The sequence below is a fragment of the Macaca nemestrina genome, chromosome 1 (genome assembly GCF_043159975.1).
Source record: "Macaca nemestrina isolate mMacNem1 chromosome 1, mMacNem.hap1, whole genome shotgun sequence".
In the NCBI taxonomy this organism is placed as follows: domain Eukaryota; kingdom Metazoa; phylum Chordata; class Mammalia; order Primates; family Cercopithecidae; genus Macaca; species Macaca nemestrina.
Genome location: NC_092125.1, coordinates 225431435 through 225455289, shown reverse-complemented (window position 1 = coordinate 225455289; position 23855 = coordinate 225431435). Strand labels below are relative to the sequence as shown.

Genomic DNA, 23855 nt, shown 5'->3' with positions numbered 1-23855 from the left:
TCATGGCTCACTATAGCCTTGACCTCCCAGACTCAAGCGATCCTCCTGCCTCAGCCTCCTGAGTAGCTGGGACTACAAGTGTGTGCCACCACGCCCAGCTAATTTGTAAGAATTTTTTTTAGAGATGGGGTCTCACTGTGTTGCCCAGGCTGGTCTTGAAGTCCTGGGCTCAAGCAATCCTTCTGTCTCGGCCTCCCAAAGTGGTGGGATTACACTGTGCCCAGTCTAAAAAAGGTGTTTTAATACACACAATACATCAAATGAAAAGGAAAGGCTTTGCTAGTATTCAGTAGGTTTTGACTCACTTGTTTCCCTGATCTCATCTAAAAGTTGAGTCTTTTTTTGAACAACACTATAAGCCAACAATACACTGGCATGACCATAATACATTTTCTGGAAAACCAAGCAGGTAAGATGACTTCTTCTATTATCGTTGATTAGAGAGCCTGAAGCTCAAATTTTTGGAAAAGGAAGTTAGAAGGAGCAATAAACCTCTGATCTTCAGGCTTTTTTTTTTTTTTTTTTTTGGAGACAGAGACTCGCTCTGTCGCCCAGGCTGGAGTGCAGTGGCACGATCTTGGCTCACTGCAACCTCTGCCTCCTGAGTTCAAGCAATTCTCCTGTCTCAGTCTCCCAAGTAGCTGGGATTAGAGGTGCACACCACCGAGCCCAGCTAATTTTTGTATTTTTAGTAGAGACAGGGTTTCATCATGTTGGTCAGGCTGGTCTCGAACTCCTGACCTCGGGTCATCCACCTGCCTCAGTCTCCCAACATGCTAGAATTGCAGGCGTGAGCCACCACGCCCAGCCTTCTAAAGGCCATTTTTAAAAAGTACCTCCCTAGAGTCTGGTCGATCCTGTCCCAAGGTAAAATTTCCTGTTTCCAAGAATCTTAAGGTTTACTTGGCTCCACCAAGCAGTCAATTCTGCAGGGTCACCACAGTCTAATTTATGATTGAAGATTAAAAAGCAAGGATGAATTCAAAAGACAAAAAAATACTAAGCAGATGGTCAAGTTAGAGAACAAGCAGCGTAGGAAAATAAGGAAAGAACTCATGAATGCATAAACCAGGACATAAGACCAAATTAAGGCAGACACAAGCAAGAAGTGGGTTTACTAACTGACCAAAAGTGGGTCACATGTTTACCAAATTAAGTTTCCTACTCTTCTGGATTCCAAGCCTTCCTTAAAGTGTACAAAGCGTATTTATTTCACCATAATGCTAAGATCACTGCCCCACTGCAAACACTGGCAAGACCCAAACGTAGCACTCCTTACCTCCTGGTCTGTAGACAACATCGTCTTCAGTGATGTAGGATGTTATCTCGCCGGTATCTGTCCTTTCATAACGGGACTTTTTTTTCGGTGGTTTCTTCTTGTTCTTCTTCGTGGACTCCTCTGCGGTGGCACTATTGTTGTCATTGTCCTCGTCTTCACTGTGATCACTCTCAGCGTAATTCTTGGCTCCTCCTTCCAAGGTACAGCTCCGGCGTGGCCTTGAATTCTCACTCTCTCTTGCTTTGTCTCTTTTCTCTCTCTCTCGGTCCCGGTCTCGGTCCCGGTCCTTCTCTTTCTCTTTGTCTTTGTCTTTGTCCGCTGTCATGATTCGCCACGTGCCTTCTTCTGTCCTCTCACGGCTAGGCCTCCGTGAAAGGTAGACAGTAAGCCTGGGCTTCAGTCTTCTGAATTTCTCACTCAATTCCAGGGAAAATCCAACCACTCCAACAACCCCAACGTTTCAAAAATGCTAGGAGAGAAAAAAGAATGGTTTTACTTTAACGTTTTTTCATATTTCTTTCCTAAAATAATGTTTTGTTAAATGAATCTCTTACTTATTCATGCTTTACACCTAAAAACTTCACACAAGCCACAGGAGAAAAATTAAGATAAGTGTTAAAATTTTAAATATGCAGTTTTCGGTCTCAGCAAATGGTTTGCGGTTTTCTACCACGCCAATAATAAAAACCGTCTGAATGCATCAGAGTAAACTGTACTTCCTCTACCTTACATGTTTTCTCCTTCTGAAAGAAAAAGCAAAGAGGTACCCTGGTAGACAACATATAATGGGTATTATCATACAAAAGGAGCTTCATAACCCATAATATTAATTTAAAGAGAAAAGAATCTGTAGTAAAAATTATTTCCAGGCCAGGCACTGTGGCTCATGCCTGTAATCCCAGCACTTTGGGATGCCAAGCCAGAAGGACTGCTTGAAGTCAGGAATTCAAGACCAACCTTGGCAACAAAGTAAGATCCCATCTCCACCATAAAATAAAATATTTCCACCTGAAAAAAAGAGTACTAGTTTGTAGCGCTGTCAAAAATGTCTCAGGATCTCTCATAGGACACTATATTCTAAACATATTTTCTGGCTACTTCTACAAACTCCCAGAACTTCCTTCAAGAATAAAAATAATATTTAACTCAAATGAAAGTGAGAGCTTCAGAGCAAGATTTTTCCACCTTCAGCTACATTTTACACATCTTATCATCCTACTGTTTTCAGTTATGTTCCAAGGAAAATGATCTCTCTAAAGATGTATTACTGGCCAGGCGTGGTGACTCACACCCGTAATCCCAGCACTTTGGGAGGCCAAGGCAGGAGGATCACGTGAGGTCAGAAGTTCAAAACCAGACTGGCCAACGTGGTGAAACCCCGTCTCCACCAAACACAAAAAAAGTAGCTGGGCATGGTGGCACATGCCTATAGTCCCAGCTACTTGGGAGGCTGAGGTAGGAGAATCACTTGAACCTAGGAGGGAGAGGTTGTAGTGAGCCAAGACCACGCCACTGCACTCCAGTCTGAGAGACAGACTCTGTCTCAAAAAAGAAAGAAAGGAGGTGGGGGGGGAGAGGGGGGGGGGAGAGGGAGAGAGAGAGAGAGAGAGAGAGAGAGAGAGAGAGAGAGAAAATGTATTATCTCTGCCTTAACAAAACATAACAGCTTCCAGACACAACCTTCCATCTTTAGGGACTATTAAGTGGTTTTTACAGTCTTCCAAATTTCTACTATAAATGGTATTCCTAATAAAGTCCTCCCCAAAAAGAAACCCAAGAAGAAAAATCCGAGATTTTTAAGAGTCTGCAATGGGAAAAGTGAATCCCAAACTCCAACCCAACACCGTTCTTACAGATATTTTATAGCAGGAAAAATTTTTTTCTTTATAAGTCAGTTTTAGAATAGACCTAACAATAAATTTATAAATAAATAATTTATCTTTTGTGTTTTTCTTATGATCTTCCCCAATACCCTATTATCTCAGTTATTCAACAAATCTTTACTAAATCCTATGTGCCAGCTGTTAGAAGTAAAACCACAATGGAGGAGAAAACTCATGGTCCTTGTTCTCAACGTTCAAATGCAACAAAAAGAGGCAACTGATAAATCTAAGAAGTTTCTGTTTCTCATGCACCTACAGCAAGAAAGGAAATAGTCCATACAAACAAACAAAAGATTGGTCCTCTTAACAACAACCATAAACAAATCAGTTTGCAGTTACATGCTTCAGATGCAGAAAACATTCTCTTTGGTCAGCCGGGCGCGGTGGCTCACGCCTGTAATCCCAGCACTCTGGGATGCTGAAGCGGGCGGATCACAAGGTCAGGAGATCGAGACCATCCTGGCTAACACGGTGAAACCCCTTCTCTACTAAAAATACAAAAAATTAGCCGGGCATGGTGGTGGGCACCTGTAGTCCCAGCTACTAGGGAGGCTGAGGCAGGAGAAGCGCTTGAACCCAGGCAGCAGAGGTTGCAATGAGCCGAGATTGCACCACTGGACTCCAGTCTGGGCGACAGAGAGAGACTCCATCTCAAAAAAAAAAGAAAAAGAAAAAGAAGGCCGGGCGCAGTGGCTCAAGCCTGTAATCCCAGCACTTTGGGAGGCCGAGACGGGCGGATCACGAGGTCAGGAGATCGAGACCATCCTGGCTAACACGGTGAAACCCCGTCTCTACTAAAAATACAAAAAAACTAGCCGGGCGAGGTGGCGGGCGCCTGTAGTCCCAGCTACTCGGGAGGCTGAGGCAGGAGAATGGCGTGAACCCGGGAGGCGGAGCTTGCAGTGAGCTGAGATCCGGCCACTGCACTCCAGCCTGGGCGACAGAGCGAGACTCCGTCTCAAAAAAAAAAAAAAAAGAAAGAAAGAAAAAGAAAAGAAAAAAGAAAATTCTCTTTGGTCATGCTAAAACCATAACAATTACCATATATTCTCTGCAGAGCTCTTAGGTCAAATCTCACATGGGAAAAGACCTCCTCATAAGCCTCTCAAAATATCCTTAGACATTCAGCAAAATAGAAAGTATTAACAGTCTTCGGGAGACAGGTGATGAAGGAGCAATCATGCATCAGAAGTTACATTAGAAGAAGGAACGCATGTAGCACAAAACTAGATTACTTCCTTCTTATGTAAGACACATGCTTTCAAATAGGATTTCTATTTTCTAAACATATTTCAAGAAAAGGAAAAATTATTACTGCCTACAACATTTTGCCCAGATGAACCATCTGCTAAATGGATATTCATAAACCCCCAAGTCCTGGTAGGCTACTAGTGCTAGCAACTGAAAATACAGAGACGTACTACTTTCTCGACGAGTCTTAAGTTTAGAGCACGAACGAACCAATCACGAAAGAAAGAAAACTATCAGGCCGGGGGCAGCGGCTCATGCCTGTCATCCCAGAACTTTGGGAGGCCGAGGCAGGCAGACCACCTGAGGTCAGGAGTTCAAAGCCAGCCTGGCCAACATGGCAAAACTCTGTCTCTACCAAAAATACAAAAATTAACCGGGTGCGGTGGTGGGCGCCTGTAATCCCAGCTACTTGGGAGGCTGAGGCAGGAGAATCGTTTGAACCCAGGAAGTGGAGGCTGCAATGAACTGAGATCGTACCATCGCATTCCAGCCTGGGAGACAAGAGTGAGACTTCGTCTCAAAACAAAAATCAAACAACAACAAAAAAAACTATCAGCTAACACCGTTAGCTGTTAAAATGTCCCTCTTTGACCCTGAAAACCCATCAATGTCTATTGGGAGTCCAAAAAGAATGAAAAGCTTGGGCGGAAAACCCCTCCACTGCACTTGCAGTTTCGGACAGAAACACTTCTGATGACTTTAAGAAAAAAAATCATTCTCCCTGGGGTTAACAAGATAACTGCTCCAGAAAACTGTGTAGAAAACATTTTTTCAGTACTCAGAGAGAAAAAATAGTAAGTCCAAATTGTACATTCAACACTACTCACTACAAAATCATACACTGTTTCTATTTACAAAGAAAATAGAGTTGTTTCTGCCAAAAGTGAGCAAGAAAGTTAAAAATTCAAGAAACAATAAAGATGTCTATAAAATGAAATCCAGTATATGTGTATATTTATAAAATAAATGTTGAGTTATCTGAAAGTTGGATCTATTTACATATTACATTATCTGTATGTTATATTATTAATATATTAAATTATATGAATACCATATCATTTATATATTGATATATTTATATAACCAACTTTCAGATAAGTATGAACAATAAGCAAAAGTCAATCCAATTACCATTTATATTTGGCTCTAAAATACAGCTCAATGGGAATATATTTTTTTCCTCTGCGTTTAACATACAAATCATAATTCTTCTGAGCCTTAGTGTACAGTGATCAACACATACCAGTGATGTGACAGCTAAAGAAAGGGACCCAGAGAGGAACCAGATGGCACTGAGAAGGAGAGCTGTCACTTCGATTTGCTAGAAATGATCTACAAAGTAGACAATACAACAACAGCATCTTTATTATAGCAACATGAGGTTTACAGAGCAAGTTCCTCATTTGATTCTTTCAACTCATGAAGTGAACTGGACAGAAGTTGTCATCCTCACTTTACAGTCTCCAGAACGCAGCCAGTGGGCATGAAGTAGGATGCCAGCGCAGCTGTCTCAAAGCTCAACCCTATCTGGCCTGCACAGGAACTCCTGCTGCCTGTGCTGCCAGGGTCTCCAGCTCTTCACAGGCACCAACTTCTCCTACACTCATCCATGCTGATGATTCACATAGACAGATTTAAGAAACACACTCACTCTGCCCTCAAAGCTATTTTTCTCCAGTCAGAAAGCCAAAAACATTGAAAATATCTGTGTCAATCACTACCCAACCCAGTGAAACAGGAAACACATTATAACATACTTTAAATAAGAAAAGGAGGAAAAGCTAAGCTAGAACACATTTCAGATTTACAACAAGCTTCAGCTACTCAGTGAACAAATGTCACTGAATGCCTATTATGTGCTACTTATTGCTCCAGGTGTTGGTAAACAGCAGAAAAATCAACACAAAACCCCTGCCCTTATCCTGAGCTTATGTGCTCAGCAGTGGAGAGAGACCATCAACAAAAGGCACCATACCTAATGAGAAGATCTTACGTGGGAAATCTAAGGGGGACAGACAGCATGGCAGGACTGCAATTTTAAACAAGATGTTCAGGGAAGCCCTCTCTGAAGGGGCTTTGACCCTGACTAGGTGCATTAGAGAGAAAGCCAAGGACACATGAAGGGAGGTGATTCCTGAAGAGGGGAAAGAAGTGCCAAGGTCCAGAAGCAGGAACCAGCCAGGCTCACTCAAGACACAGGAGGCCAGAGGGGCAGGAGTAGCACAAGAAGGGGGAGAGAGGTCAGAGATGAGTTCAGAGGTGAAGAGGCAGCGGGAGGAGGACCTGGATCCTGGCAGGCCTTGTGGGCCAGGAAAAGGTCTCTCTCTGGCTTTTACTCAAGTGAAATGAAGTTACTCGAATGACACTTCAGCAGGGATGTGAGTAGCAAAGAAAGGCATGATCTGACTTCTGTTTACCAGAGATCACTCTGGCCGCTGAGAACAACCTCAAGGGGCGCAGGAGGGCACAATCACCCAGGGAAGACAAGCAGCAGCTGGGAAGGGCTAGGGTAGTAGCAGCAGAGAAGGGGAAAAGTCTCATGTTTTACATGTTTTATAGATAAGAGTCAAATAAATATGATGTGCTGATAAACTTTTGAAGCGAGGGTGAGAGTGAGAGGGAAAAAAGAAAAAGGAATCTGGCCTGGACCGATGAAGCTGCTATTTGAGTTTCAAGGGGAGACCAGGAGTTTGGCTTTGAATGTGTTAAGCTTGAGAAGCCTAGAAAATCACGTAGAGTCTATGTCGGCAGAGGTCCAGGCTGGAGATAATAATTTAGTTTTTAAAGCCATGAGACTGAATGAGATCACCCAGGAAGTGAGTGCAATTTTTTGACAAAAATTTTAAAACTCATAAAAACATTTTTTGCTCACACTTGAGTGCAGAGGATATTCAAAATACACTTACGAGTTATACATTTCCAAAGGCAGTACCCTTAGGACTCTTTTTAGGTATATTCCTCTCAATCATTTCCTGATTAGAAGATTATACATCATCATTTCATCTTAAGTAAGAAAATGTGGGCAGTTGCCAAAGCCCAGATAATAGCAGCTTCACCTATTTAGTTGAAGGTCAGATTCCTTACAGTTTTTGGACCCTATGAGATTCCCCACTTAATCTAGGGGAAAGGATCAAAGCTTTCAAGAGTCAATATACAGAATTACTCTTCATTTAAGGTTACTTCAGCCTCCACAAACACCATCTTACCTCTTCAAAATGAAGCCAACACCACCCACAAACACCTCACACTACTTCTCAAAACCAATTCAGATAAAGCACGAAAATTTCAGTCACGCTCATGGTCCAAATCTGATTTAAGAGAACCACTTCCTGGCTGGGTACAGCTGCTCATGCCTATAATCCCAGCACTGTGGGATAACAAAGTGGGGAAATCATTTGAGGCAAGGAGGCAATCATTTGAGACCAGCCTGGGAAACACAGCAAGACCCCATCTTTACAAAAGAAAAATAAATTTAAAAATTAGCTATGCATGGTAGTGCAGACCTGTAGTCCTAGCTACTCCGGAGGCTGAGGTGGGAGGTGGGAGGATTGTTTGAGGCCAGGAGTTCAAGGCTATAATGAGCTGTGATCACCACCACTGCACTCTGGCCTAGGGGAGAGAGACCCTCTTAAAAAACAAAAAAAAAGAAAACCACTTCCTGTCAGTACTTAAGCTTAAGGAAGGGACCCAGGACAGAACTGGGGATACTGGACCGACAAGCCAAGATCCAAGTTCTTAGCACTGCTGCTTGCTTTACTGCCTTGGGTAAATCACTCTACCTGTCTGAGTGTGGTTTCACTGCTGTAAATGGGGACAATACCTACCTATTTCACAATGCTGCTGGTGAGAATTACATAAGTATACTATATTTACATAAGTACATTTACATCGTACTTATAGATTGCAAAGTGCTTTACAAATGTAAAATATCAATAATATATATTTATTTCAGTCATGATTTATATCTACTATGGTAGATAATAAGCTATGGAAGATATAAAGGTAGCCAAAACACCCCTATCCTCAAGAAACTTATTTGGGGGCGGGGGGTAAAAATCTATCCAGTTCCATGATTAAGAAACAAATCATGTAGAATTAACTACAAATGAAGAAAAAAATTAAAAATATCTCCTCTTGGGTCATGTAAAACTGACTTATCCATGGAAATCTGCCCCTCGCTCCTGAGTTCCCAGTCCTCACGCTCTACTCATCTCCACTGCTCAAGCCAGGCTACTTGTTAGGATGCTTGACTTTTGACTAAATACATTGAGTGAAGTCCTCCAATTAATTCTTCCTCACTCAACCACAGTAAGACATATTTATATTTTTCAAATGCCCGACCACACTCTAGGCATTTTGCTTAGCACTTAGTCTACCAGACACATCCTGAACACCTCTGTAATGGACCCACTGCTCCAACTGAATCTTAGCTTACCTACTTCAAGCCATCATCATCCCTCACACAGATGAATACAATTGCTTTCTAACAGGTCTTTGTGACTACAAAACATTGTTTGCCTTTGCCTTCCTCCCAATCTGTTCTCCAGTGTGGCCAGCCAGCCAGCATATCTGACATCCCACCACTTTTTTTTCAATAATAGCTCAATTGAGATATAATTCACATTCCATATGAATCACCATTTTAAGCATACAATTCAATGCCCACCATTCCTTTTCAAAGATTATGGGGCTGCCCCTTCACCTCTCCAGCCTCACCTCTCCCCTACTGCTTCCATTTTCACCCCTCCTGCACGCTCCTCCTGCTGCCTCAAGACACTCCTTCAGTCCCTAGAACCCAACTGCTGGGAATACTCTTCCCCGCCCCTTTGTCTGTGTACCTTCTACTGACCCTCAAGAGTCTCCAGTATTTCTGCTCTCCAACTCCAGGAGGCCTCCCAGACCTACCCACAGTCCAGCCTTCTCTTTGCCCCACGGATCCTGCCTGTAAAATGGCCCTCATTGATCCCACTACTGTTATCAGTTGTTAACTTACATCACTTCCCCACTAGCTGCAAAGTCCACAAAGGCAAGGATCATGTCTACCATGTCGTAGTCCATGAAGGAACTCCCATTCAAGCAATTTCCTCTCTGTAGCAAATTCAGGAGAGCATTTTCCTCGTTATTATTGGATTATTCAGTAACAGCTGACAGGGGCTGGCCACACACCCTCCTGGAAGTACTCTTTTCCTTTCATTCTAGACATGATCCTCTCCAGGGCCTATCTAACTGCTCCCTCCACTTCTTATGCTAGGCCAACCAGTGTAGGATTTATGTTGGGGCACTCCTTCTTTTCTCATCCTCTACTTTCTACCTGGCCAATCTCATATACAATGCATTCACCGGCAATCAGATACCAGGACACACAGGAGGATCCACACATGCACAGGCCTACCGGATTTCCCCTTCAGCTTCAGATGCATGTGAAAACTGTCCACCTGGGGTCTCTTCTTGGATATCTCAAAGGTACCTCAACATGTCCAAACCAAAGGCATACTCTGCGTGCACCACCATGCCTGGCTAATTTTTAAAATTTTTTCTAGAGACAGGGTCTCACTATGTTGCCCAGGCTAGTCTTAAAACTCCTGGGCTCAAGCAATCCTCCTGTCTCCCCTCTTTCATCCCTACATCCCATCATCAACAAATTCTCTTATTGTTACCTTATGAATTTCTCTCGAACTTGTACCTCCGAACACCTCCAACATCACAAATCTTAGTTCAATCTACTAGTATGGCTTTGCTGGACCACTTGAATCAAGTTCTTGATTAGTCTCTTCAAATCCACTCCTCTGAACTCCTACAATTATTTTCCTGTACTGCAGCCAGCGTGTTCCTTTAAAAAGGCTAATGACATTATGTCAATCCCCATTTTACAATACTTCAGGGACTCCTCACTTTGGTACATTACAAATCCACATCCTTAACATGATCTACAAGGTGCTTATCCTTTTTTGGCTTCATCTCACAGCACTGTCTTTCAGTCTACACCCAGTCACACAACACACCATACTCCTTCCTACCCAGATTCCTTTGCTCAGGTTCTTCGCACTCTTTTTTTTTTTTTTTTTTTTTTTTGAGACGGAGTCTCGCTCTGTCACCCAGGCTGGAGTGCAGTGGCCGGATCTCAGCTCACTGCAAGCTCCGCCTCCTGGGTTTACGCCATTCTCCTGGCTCAGTCTCCTAGCTGGGACTACAGGCGCCCGCCACCTTGCCCGGCTAGTTTTTTTTTTTTGTATTTTTAGTAGAGACGGGGTTTCACCGTGTTAGCCAGGATGGTCTCGATCTCCTGACCTCGTGATCCACCCGTCTCGGCCTCCCAAAGTGCTGGGATTACAGGCTTGAGCCACTGCGCCCGGCCCTTCGCACTCTTTGTAATGCTCTTCATCTGGCCTAGGTGCCTCCTACCCTTCCTTCAAGTCATAGCTCAACAGCAATGTCCTGAGGATAGCTTTCTTGTCCAAAACAGGTTCAATTCCCTTCATAACGTTTTCCACAACTGTAGTTTTACATTTACTTGTGTAATTCGGTTAGCTTCTATCTCCACCTCCCAGCTAGAAGTTCCATGAGGGACTGACTCTTGACTGTTTTTTGTCCTTTGCTGTATTTCCAATTCTTAACTCACTGCCTGGCACAGAAAGAAAAATAAGAAATTACTTCTTCTTCCTTCCCACCCTCTCACGCAAACGTTGGATCAGTATATAGGGCATTATGATGAGACTTTTATTTGGGAGAGAAAATATTTCATGAATAAATAACTGAAGAGATACTTGATTTGGTTCATAAACCATGAGTAGAATAAGGAGACGCAAAGAGAAGGAGAAAGACAGCCCAGGTGGGAGGAACTTCACTTAAGAGAGTGTTCAGTGAAATCGCAGTTACAGGGGAAAAAGAGCAGAGTACAAAGTAAATTTAAGTAGAGCAAGTGGAAGGGATAAGGGAACATCCCCAAAATAATAAAGCAGCTAACACTTACTGGGCACTTAACATGCACTAAGTACTTTACACATGTTAACTCATTTAATCTTCACTATAACAAAGGTGACAATGTAATTTATGATCCAAACTGGATACATTTGAGAGCGGAAAAAGACACAACAAATAACTACGCAGGAAAAACATATGAAAGCCAGGTTACATGATCATCCTAACTATACTCTTATTCAGTCAGTGCCACTGTTATGTATATCTTATCAATGCAACAGTAAGCACTGAGAGGTTGAGCAAGTTGACCAAACTCACACAACTATGTGTGAGACCTAGGATATGAACCCAAGCAGCTGACTCCAGAGCCTACACGCTTAACCACAAAGCCATCCTGCCTTAAATGACACAGCCTTAAAAGCCAAGTTATCCAACAGATTAGGTTAAGTGAAAAAGGTGCTGCTGCAGGCTATTGAGATGAAAAGAGCAGTCTAGGAACATTCATCTTATCTGGCAGTAGGAGATGTTTTCCACCAAGAAGAGTTGTTAGTGTCGGCCAAACAAGCTTACTTTCAAATCCATGTTCTCTGAAAGCCTAAGTAAGGAACCGAAGCACAAGTACTTTTGCCTGTGCCATTTCTGCATTTACTGTGTATCCAAAAAATGTGCTAGCATCCTCCTTTAGGAATACAAGGAGACAGTCCACGTGTGGAAGACCTACATGAACATCTTACTCTGCTGGTCCTGCCTCCAAGAGAAGCAGCTGCAGCCAGCATGCAGCGGAAAACCAGAGGCACCCTACAGCTGGGCGACTTGCTTCCAAAGGGAAATCAATTTTCCTTTCCTGTTGCCTTTCATATCAACATGCCTGGGAAAGAAGATGTAATGGCTTTTGCTCTGGAAAGGAAAATGTCACTCTAACACTTGTATTCACTGAATAAGAAGTAAGGCATTCTCATAAACAGTAACCTGATGCAGAGAATACTTCAAAATATGCCAGAGAATTGCGGATGAAGCTGCAAGATATCACGGAAATACGAAGTCAGCAGATCTGTAAACTCAGACAGAAATAAAACAGCTTTTTATCTGAAAGTTACGTGGTATTGAGAGTTTTTCCATGTTGTGAAGTTCTTCCACCTGACCGAAACCAACCACATAAGCAAATAGCTACATATACCCCTGCACAATTCTCTACCTCTGAGGTTAATGAATAAACTCTATCAACCCTGCTAAGAGTTTATATACTCATTCTCAGAATATACGGCTTATTTAAGGAACCTGAATAACTGCAATGGGATGCCCAGGTCAAATTCAAAGAGCAGCCTCTGTGGTATCAGAGAGAAGGCAGCACAGAATAAACCCTTTAATGAGGACTGGGTCTAATGCTGATAGCAGCACTTCCACATCTCCTTGAGCTTTGGGGGAAAAACTGAGAGAACTAAGATTAAAAGACACTAATAAATAAGGCTCCTCAATTTCTTCCAAAAAGACATACTAATGACAAAACACAAGACCGCTGCAGAGGGTGCAAAAGTACTCAGAACAGCAAAACTCAAGGCTACAATTAACAACCCAATTAAAACCAAGTAAGAAACAATATGTAATCTTTATTATCTGAAGCAAAAATTCCCAAAGATGAGGTGCCCCAGGAGGTTTCCAATAAAAATTTAAAATCCTGTCTTTCTTTAAAAAACACACAAACTCAGCCGGGGGTGGTGGCTCATGCCTGTAATCCCAGCATGTTCGGTGGGGGGCCGAGGCGGTAGGATCACCTGAGGTCAGGAATTTGAGACCAGCCTGGCCCACATGGCAAAACCCCATCTCTACTACAAATACAAAAAAATCAGCTGGGCATGGTGGCACGTGCCTATAATTCCAGCTACTTGGGAGGCTGCGGCCCAAGAATCGCTTGAACCTGAGAGGCAAAGGTTGCAGTGAGACAAGATGGCGCCACTGCACTCCAGCCTGGGCAACAGAGCACGACTCCATCTCAAAAAAAAAAAAAAAAAAAAAAACCCACACAAACTCATTCATACAAGTAACTACTTTCATATACTTGTAAATGTGAAGCTTTTTCAATTATATACAGCTAGCTCGTACATTGCCAACAGTTGTGTCTTTTATACTCAGCAGGTTAGGGAAATGCACTGTTCACTCTAAATTTGGGAACAGATAATTTTTTATTATGGTGGGCTATCCCGTGCATTATAGGATATTTAGCAGCATTCCTGGCCTCAACCCATATAGATTCCAACAGCGCAATTTTGTAGTTCTCACCAGGGCAGATTCCACTGCCCCAATGAGAACTATAAAAATATCTCCAGATACTGCCACATATCCCCTGGGGAGCAAATGTGACCACAGTTGAGAACCACTGCTTTAAACAAGTTATTTGTCTACTGCAGAGATTTCAAAGGGTTAAGCATCTGTGTTGCTTCATGCGAAATTATGCTTCACTAATATGCAATCCATAAAACACCATCACAAAAACTATAGTCTGCCATGTTCTTTGTTCTCTGAAATAAACTAGACAAATTCAAAGTATTACTTGAAACAGTAATTCCACAGATGTTTGAGGGTGAATTAGGAGAACATGAGCAAGTATCCTGAAAATTCTGTTGTTTACTGGCAAGTCCTGAAGCTTGCTAGGAACAATATTACTCATCGGTGACCTGCTCTGGTCTTGGGGCCAAGTGGAAGCTTCCACTGTCACACAACTAAAGACAAAACCTGGTGTCCACAAATGCCAAGGGCAAGGGAAGCCAAATGCTGATGAAACCACATCCCTGATCTGAAAGGGGAAAAGAATTCCTAAACTCACTTACCCAAAGCATGGCTGTAAACAGAAAACCAAGTGGAAAAGAAAAATGCAAAAAACAAGCAAAAGGGTAAATAAAGTGTGGTATACGTTCACACAATAAAATATCCAGCAATAAGAAATGAGGATACATGTTACAATATGGGTGAACCTTGAAAACATTATGCTAAATGAAAAGAGCCAGTCACAAAAGATTAGACATTGTATGATTCCACTTGTAATAAATGTACAGAAAAGACAAATCCATAGGGACAGAAAGCAGATTACTTGTTGCCTAGGGTTGCAAGGGGTAAATACAGAGTGACTGCTATGGTTATGGAGCAGATTCTGGGAATGATGAAAATGTCCTAAAATTGATTGTGGTGATAGTTGCCAGTATCTGTGAATATTCTAAAATGCATTGAAGTGTCTGTGTGTGTGCGTGTGTTTTTAAGACAGGGTCTCACTCTGTCACCCAGGCTGGAGTGCAGTGGCGTGATCACGGCTCACTACAGCCTTGACCTACCGGGCTCAAGTAATCTCCCCCACCTCGGCCTCTCCAGCAGCTGGGACTATAGGAGTATGCCACCACACCCGGCTAATTTTTTTGTATTTTGCAGAGATGGGGTTTCACTGTGTTGCCCAGGCTGGCTTCAAATTCCTGGGCTCAAGCAATCTGCTTGCCTTGCCCTCCAATAATCCACCCACCACCTTGGCCTCCAAAATGCTGGGATTACAGGCATAAGCCACCATGCCCAGCCAATTGTACATTTTAAACAGGTAAATTATATGACATGTGAATTATATCTCAACAAAGCTATTTTAAAAACACACACACAACAGCAGCAGCAGCATTACAAACTAACAAGAAAAAGCTCGGGCTTCACTACAGCCAAACAAAGGTGCATCTGGCTATGAAATTCACAAGGATGAGCTTTACCTCTGCAACCGAGAAAAACCACCTTTTAAAGCTGTAAAAACATAGTCAATTAAACAAGTAGACAGAGTTTTATTTCACGTAATGCTGAGAATGAAAGAGAGCCTCCTTCTTTGGACCACGGTAATCTTTAATATACAGGAATTCTTGGTCAGGCTTACCATCTCTGTATAGCGTGTTCAAAAGTAGATTAAGTTGGACAGCATTTCTTTCAGTTTGCAAAGCCCTAAGATTCTAAGTTATTTGCAACCGTGGCACATAAGCTCTCAGCGTGTGATGAAAGGAAACGACAAGGTGAATTTTACATTTAACTTAATACAATTATACTTCACACCTATAGGAAAAAATCAAAAGCATTCAAAATGCACTTCTAATCCATAGGTACAAATTATATCAAGGGAAAAATGGAACCACAAAACTCATCGGAGCCATTCTTTTAAAACTTAGAATCTCCAAGTCTAAGATAAAAAGCAAAGTAGCTCTGACTAAAAAACAGAAGTCTCAGTCAAAATTCAATTTGCTGTTTTCTATGTCTGAGCCATTCTAACTGGGTATGATTCTAGGTTGACCAAATGTATTAACCCTGCCATCTCTGTTAACCTGATGTCATTCAAAGAGAAAAGCAGAAGAGCCACTAGAACAATTCAATTCAGATGCCAGCAACTAGTAACTAACCAGGGAGGGCAGGAGAAGTCCCAGGGCCTAGAACATAATGCTAAAATGCAGTTATAACACTGATCATCAAATAAATATCGATCTCCAGAGGAGATTCTGTCAATTCCCCCATTATTTCAGCAAATGTTTACTGAGGTCATACTAGGTGGCCTAGGAGCTATGTCTAGAACACACACAATCTCTAACCTCAGAGAGATTACAATCTAGTGGGGGACAGAGCAGACAATAAACAAACAAGTAGATTTCTATAGACACAGTCTGTAAGTTGGCCATAAGATGTGCTATAGAAAAAAAACAAAGCTGGGCAATGGGCATGGAGAGGTCATCAATTTAAGGTAATCACTGGCAAGGGATCATTGGACCTAACAGAAAGTAAGGTACAAGTTACACGGTTAAAGTCGGGGAAAGCATTCTGGGCAGAGAAAAGCAAGCGCAAAGCTCTGACTCAGGCAGAAGCATACCTGGCATGTCCAAGCAACAGCAAAGGGACATGGTGGCTGAAGCAGTGAGGGCAAGAAGAGTTGGAGATGGAGAGACAGCTCAGTACTTACTCAAATAAGGGAAAAGTCATGGTAGAGTTTTGCATAGAGAAGTTACAATCTGAGGTACATTTTAACGGACTCCCTCTGGCTCCTCTATGATTAGGAAACAACTCAGGCAAGGTCATAGTAGTGAAGGTGTTCAGCAGTGATCACGTTCTAGCCCTCACAAACAGCTGACAGAGTGCATGTGGTGTGAGAAAAAAGGAGAGCCAAGGAAGACAATATGGTTTAAATCCAAGCAACCACAGTCATTTACTGACATGCAAAGAGAACAAAAACTGGGAATTCTGTTGGAATGTATTAAGATGTATGTGTTGAGTGGTCAGAAAGCTCTGGGCTGGACCTAAATCTAGGAGTCCTCAAAGCACAAGTACTAATAACCATGGAGCTGGATGGTATCAAAACAAATTACTAGGGATGAAATATTCAAGATGGCAAAGAATGCTTTCCAGTGAATATTATGGACAGGCCAAAAACGTTCTGTGAACTGCCAATGAAGTTGCAATGGTAGAATGATGGAAAGACTGTACATGACCATGCTCTGAAAACCCTGAGCTGAAAACAATACACTCTTTCATTCACAGAGAAGCCCTCCACATATGTAACAGTTGCCTATGGCCAAATTCTGTATTAATGATGTTACCAAATGCTGCATTTAATAAAATCCAGGCTGCTGTAGTCCTTCCCGGTTGGTTTCCACGCTAGAAGACACATAGGATGGGAACACCTCCCCCTGCTGTTTCACAGGGAAATACACCAGCTGTCCAAATGACTTTTGCCAGGCCCTTCTGGGCTAATGAATTAACGAAGGAAAAACTATTTGAAAGATTTTCACCTTGTAAATTAATTTTAAAAAGAGTTATCAGATTTAAAAATTAACTTTCTTAACATTTTTGAGGGCCTAAATTAAAATTTTTAATGTCCATGTGAAAAGAGAAAAAGAAAACATGTAGTGACTAATTATATGAAGTTAAAACAAAAGTTCAACTCCAGAAAAAATGCAATTTAATGGGTTCGCTAGTGATGTTTAGTTGGTACCACAATCTGAATCTGAAATAATTCAAATAGAGCAACATTTATATGCCTCAGGAAGGCACACTGCTTTAAAATCATTGATATGAAAAGGTATAACTGGATCCAATATCTGTTAGCATTATCATGAGAAATGTATGATTACATTTGTAAGAGAAAGAAAGGGGAAAGCTGCTAGATTTAGAAAAAAACATTTCAGCCGGGCGTGGTGGCTCATCCCTAAAATTCTATCTAGCACTTTGCGAGGCTGAGGCAGGAAGATCACTACAGGCTAGGAGTTTGAGACAAGTGTGGGCAACATAGCGAGCTCCCATCTCCACAAAAAATAAATAATAATTTTTAAAAAGAAAAAAAAGAATAATCTCACTCTGAAAATATATTTTTTGCTTGTTTTTTTGAGTTAGGGTTTCCCTTTGTCACCCAGGCTTGGATACTGAGGCATGATCATGGCTCACTGCAGCCTCGACGTCCTAGGCTCAAGCAATCCTCCCACCTTTACCTCCAGAGTAGCTGGGACTACAGGTATGTATCACCACACCTGGCTGTTTCCTTAATTTTTGTAGAGAAGGGATCTTGCTAGGTTTCGCAGGCTAGTCTCAAACTCCTGAGCTCAAGCAATCCTCACACCACGGCCTCCCAAAATCCTGGGGCTACAGGTGTGAGCCACCATGCTCAGCCTGCAAATCTAATTTAAAGAGATGAAATTATCAAATTCTGGCTAATGACAGGAAAGATGTTTCTAGCAACTAGAGAAAATGCAGTATTATTCCATCACTTTCTATCTACTCCCATGCAAACAAATTTCTTCACTACAAGTGGAAAAAGGAAAGTATGAAAAAGCATAGAATGGCACATACCTTCCAAAACGTCACTTAAAATTACCACTGCAGGTGTCAACAATAACCTCTATGGTTATTCAGCCTCAGATATACTTGGCTTCTGGACTCAATCAATATGTCAATCCTATTGTAACTTCACAGTTTACAGTGTCTCCTTACACTGTTGTTACAGCAACAGCAACAACAACGACAAAAACTCAAGAATATGCCAGCATCCTTGTATCAGATGTTTACAACCAACCAACCAAACAAAAGTCTTTAATACTATTTGCTCAGGGTAAAATACCATTTCTATCTGCAAAACAAACAAAGTCCTTGAAATATTTAATCAGCAGTAATTAGAATTGGAGGACAGAATGACTAGAATCAGATGGAGGGAAGAAAAGGTTTTCGTTTCTACCCTCCTGATAAGGAAAACAGCCATACATTCAAGAATAAAATAATATTTATCATTTAGAGGAGTCCTATTTATTTATTTATTTATTTATTTATTTATTTATTTATTTATTTTGAGACGGAGTTTCACTCTCGTCACCCAGGCAGTTCAATGACACAATCTCGGCTCACTGCAACCTCCGCCTCCCAGGTTCAAGCAATTCTCCTGCCTCAGTCTATCGAGTAGCTGGGATTACAGACGCCCGCCACCACACCCAGCTAATTTTTGTATTTTTAGTACAGACGGGCTTCACCATGTTGGCCAGGCTGGTCTAGAACTCCTGACCTCAGGTGATCCGCCCTCCTCGGCCTCCCAAAGTGCTGGGATTACAGGCGTGAGCCACTGCGCCCGGCCAGGAGCTTAATTTATTACAACAAGCTCTCAAGGATGATATAATGATCCCACATCACAGATAATATACTCCAGTTCTGTTTAGCATGTAACATATATTCTAATAAAAATTCATACCCCCTGACAATGCCTACCTGGGAATAAAAAAGAGAATGTCTTCAAGTCTACGTCATGGGTTTTCAACATAAATATGATTCCCCTCTAAAGCAAGCATCTGTCAAAGATCTTGGAAAGAAGGTCATTACTGAGAAAAGTATTTATTTGTGAAATAAACAAAGGGCTCCAAAAGAGAAGTGCCAAAATAAGAAAAAGTTAAGTATCATGTTTCTTTAAGAAATGGAGTGAAAAAGTTTAATGCGATAATATCTTTTGGCTGGCGTAGTGGTTTGTGCCTGTAGTCCCAGCACTTTGGGAGCCAAGGCAGGTAGATCACTTGAGCCCAGGAGTTTGAATCATGGCCAAATCCCATCTCTACAAAAACTACACAAATTAGCTGGGCATGGTGGCAAAGGCTTATAATCCCAGCTACTCGAAAGGCTGAGGTAGGAGGCTCACTTGAGCCCGGGAGGTTGAGACTACAGTGAGCCATAATCGCACCACTGCACTCCAGCCTGGGCAACAGAATAAGAACTATCTCAAAAATAAATATTTTCATATTAAAAGATTTTCAAATTATTAAATTTTTAATATTTATTCTTTGGTCTTATTATTCAGCTCCCATTTATAACAAAACATACCCAAATTAAATCTATAGCAAATTTAAAATGCAAGCTTTCATTAAATAATATGTGCAAAGTTGCAGGTTTTTCTATAGATCAATGGCCTAAGAGAGGCCTCATCTTGACATTTATAAATTATTAACACAGCCCTGTTAAATATCACTAGGCTAAAAGGGAGCCTTTGATTTACGGACCTGGACATTATCATCATCAGAAGGAAAATAATACATACTTCTTTTTCGGGATTTAAAAAAAACAAAAAAACAGCTATGTCCTCAGAGATTTACCAAATAAGTTATCTTAAATATGAAAACAACTGAATAGGATCACACATACAAACAATAACTGTGATAACACCAAGCAGTACTGAAGGAGGTAGAGACTCCATTTCTTCCGCAAGTCAGCGGATCTCCCAACAAGACCACCTCCCAACAAGACCAGCCTCCCAACTAGTCTTGTGTTGGCAAGGCTTAATCAATATCACACAGCTATTTCTTTCTAAGCTTCCATCTCATATAGTGTAACTCATGGACTCAATCAATATGTCAACCCTATTGTAACTTCACAGTTTACAGTGTCTCCTTACACTGTTGTTACAGCAACAGCAGCAACAACAACAACAACAAAAACTCAAGAATATGCCAGCATCCTTGTATCAGATGCTTACAACCAACCAACCAAACAAAAATCTTTAATACTATTTGCTCAGGGTAAAATACCAATTCTATCTGCAAAACAAACAAAGCTCTTGAAATATTTAATCAGCAGTAATTAGAATTGGAGGACAGAATGTAAAATAAAGACAGTAGAGCAACTGATAGATTAAATAAGGTCTGTATTCCACCAACTGTTTAAAATCAAGTTCCCCAATGTTGACTTGACAAACCTCCTCAATTTTGTTGTCCAGGAAAAATACTCATTTCATACTCCATTTTACATACTCATACTTCATTTTACAAGCAAAGTAATCATTTCATACTCCACAACCATAAAAATATCAGAAGCTCAGTTTGGTGCCCAATGTAAGCATATACTGAAGAACTCTAGTCTCTAGTGACCCTTCAGATCACCTGGAAAATGCAAGCAAGGCAATATACACTACCAGAAAACATAAATCCCAAAAGCAACTGACAAATGCAACCTGGGAGGCTGAAATGTAAATGGAGCACACAGTTACAACAGCATTCTCCAGAGAAATCCCCTTTCTCACTTCAGCAAAGAGAGGTCTTCTCAAAAGCTTTCAATGGAAAAACTGCCACTTCTGATTAAAGTTAATTTGATCAAATCCATGGGGCCTTGGGGGAATGCACAGATCCCTCTCTTTTCTCTCCCCCGTGCTCTACCTTGCAAATTCTAAAGTGACTAACAATATGACTAACTGCCTAGAGGCATGTGCCATTTTCAGCAACTGGTAAATTACAGTTTTTTTTTAAATCAGCTGGTTATGATATGTGCTGCTTTCTTCCCTATATATAGGCCTGTCACTTTTGATATAGTTTAAATAAATGACATAATATGGTATAGATAAAAAGCATTTTTAGAATATTAGAGAGTATCAGAATTGTGCAGAAAAGGCCCAGAGTGGTGGCTCATGCCTGTAATCCCAACACTTTGGGAGGCCAAGGTTGGCAGACTGCTTAAGCCCAGGAGTTCAAGACCAACCCGGGCAATGTCGCAAAACCCCATCCTATACACACACACACACACACACACAAATTAGCCAGGCGTGGTGGCCAAGCACCTGTGGTCCCAGCAACTCGAGAGGATTAGCCAGGTGTGTTGGCGGGCACCTGTAATCCCAGCTACTTGGGAAGCTGAGGAAGGAGAATCGCTTGAACCCAGGAGGCAGAGGTTGCAGTGAGCCGAGATCACACCATCGCACTCCAGCCTGGGTGACAAGAATGAAACTCAAACTCAAACTACATACATACATACATACATACATACATACATACATACATACATGTTGAGTATCCCTTGCTTGGGACCAGAGCTGTTTCAAATTTTAGGTATTTTCAGATTTTGTAATACTTGTATTATACTTACTGGTTAAGCATCTTAAATCTGAAAATCTGAAATGGTTCAATAAGCATTTCTTTTGAGCATCATCTTAGCACCCAAAAAGTTTTGAATTTTGTAGCATTTCAGATATCATATTTTTGGATTTGAGATCCTCAACCTGGACTCTTAAGGTTTACACTAAATATTACCATATAAAGAGTCTATGAAGTCCGTATGTAAGAAAACTGTTCAACAAGTTAGTAATCAACAAAATTAAATACCCATGGTAAATTTCCCAGTGTAATTCATCTCCACATTACAAAACTTATAAATGATCAATGCCAAGTCTCTTCCTTAGAACAGTATGTGAGTCACAGATAAGAATAACACAAATCTTCCAATTTAACTGCACTTAACTATCTTAGGAGTTCTCAGTGGAAATCTGACATCTGTCACATCAACATGTGCCTTATCTATTGATGGGGTTTCAGAAAAATAATCCAAAATAACCCAACTGGTCTTTCTTTTCACGTTAGAGACTCAGCTCAAATGAAGAACCATGTAAAGAATGATTCTGTCACAAAACATTCTCAAATGGCAAACTGAAGGACTAAAGTAAGTCACGTATTTTTTTACATTAAAAAAAAGAACCTGACAGCAATGAGAGAGGTGTCACCTCCCAAGTGTGACATTAAATCAAAGTGCTCATAAACTAAACTACCAAGAAGGAATACCAGAAACTCAAGGAAAAAATGTCTCTTAATGCCTAAAACAACCTTAGGGTCCCAAGGCAAAAGTATCTCTGCCCTCAATGAGCCCTCATCACAACCCAGGCTCCAAACCAGGGACAAAGGCAGAATCCCTCTTTGGTCCCCAGGGACTCCCAACCACCCACAGGGATGAGTACCAAATAGGCAGTTATTGCTGGTCACTAACTTGAACTGGAGGAAAACATCTGAGGCAGTTCTGTGAATCTTTTTCTCCATTCACAGCGCCCTCATTTGTCCGAGACCTGTTCTTGCTCTCTATAAACACAAATGCCACCTACATTTGTCTCCATTTTTAGTATCTTCATTCAAAAACTTATGAAGCAAAATCACGTCAGGCCCAATTTCCTCCTTCAAGAAACCACTCCTCCAGTTCTCCCTAAACAGCCTCCCCCTCAACTCTCCAATACAAGCTTTCTCTGCAGATCCCCTGTGCTTGAGCTCACCCTTTCAAGCACCTTTCACCTTTGCTCATGCTGTCCTTACCACCAGCCCAAGAGGGGTTTTTGATAAATGCATACCATTCACATCCACTTCAAGTGTCAGAAAAGTAATTTGGCCGGGCACGGTGGTTCACATCTGTAATCCCAGCATTATGGGAGGCCGAGGCGAGTGGATCCCCTGAGATCAGGAGTTCAAGATCAGACTGGCCAACATGATTAAACCCCATCTCTACTAAAAATACATAATTAGCTAGGCGTGGTGGCATATGCCTATAATCCCAGCTACTCGGGAGACTGAGGCAGGAGAATTGCTTGAACCCGGAAGGCGGAGGCTGCAGTTAGCCAAGATCATGCCATTGCACTCCAGCCTGGGCAACAGATGAGTCTCCATCTCAAAAAAAAAAAAAAAAAAAAAAAATCGTTGATGCTTCCAATCCATGCCAAGGCATTCTTGCCCTTAATTCCTTTTGTAATCACACAGTCAGTATTTTACAGGTTAGCATTCTAACACATAAGAATAATGTAAAACCCTTATTATTCACTGATTCATATGTTTCATGTATCATCTCCCCGCACCCTTCTCTGTAGGGCTCCACTGACAGAACACACCCTTGTCTTTGCTAGCTTTATAAACACGAGCTAGTCAATTTCTCTGTCTAGACTTCAGTTTCTTCACTGACAAAATGAATATAATAATATAATGTATCTCATGGAGTTGTGAGGAATAAGCAAAATAATCCCTGTAAACTACCAATCCACACAATGCTAGCAGATACAAGATGCTCAATAAACCTCAACACTGCTGATGACAAACCATGTAATTCACATCTTTAGAATCCCACAGCACAGAGGCAAGCAATAAACATTTTGCAGAAAACAGTATCTAAAACACATCAATCTGGTCCCAGGAAAACTATTTGTTTGTATTGCTTAACAGGAAGAGTTGTCTGTTCTCCTCAAGAAGCCTGCCTTGGCTCCTCATATC

At 41.5% G+C, this 23855-nt stretch overlaps 1 protein-coding gene across 6 annotated transcripts in view; it reads right to left on the bottom strand.

The window, feature by feature from the left end:
* The window catches only part of LOC105479209 (arginine-glutamic acid dipeptide repeats), a 466387-nt gene that overhangs the window by 300957 nt on the left and 141575 nt on the right, over positions 1–23855 (bottom strand). For 5 of the 6 annotated variants that reach the window (XM_071066820.1, XM_071066814.1, XM_011737100.2 and 2 more), the window contains one exon: positions 1280–1748. In XM_071066820.1, coding sequence (XP_070922921.1) covers positions 1280–1604 — 325 coding nt within the window. In that variant the 5' untranslated portion in view covers positions 1605–1748. Of the gene's footprint in view, positions 1–1279; positions 1749–23855 lie in introns of those variants that run through there. The other variant, XM_071066827.1, reaches the window with a different exon arrangement.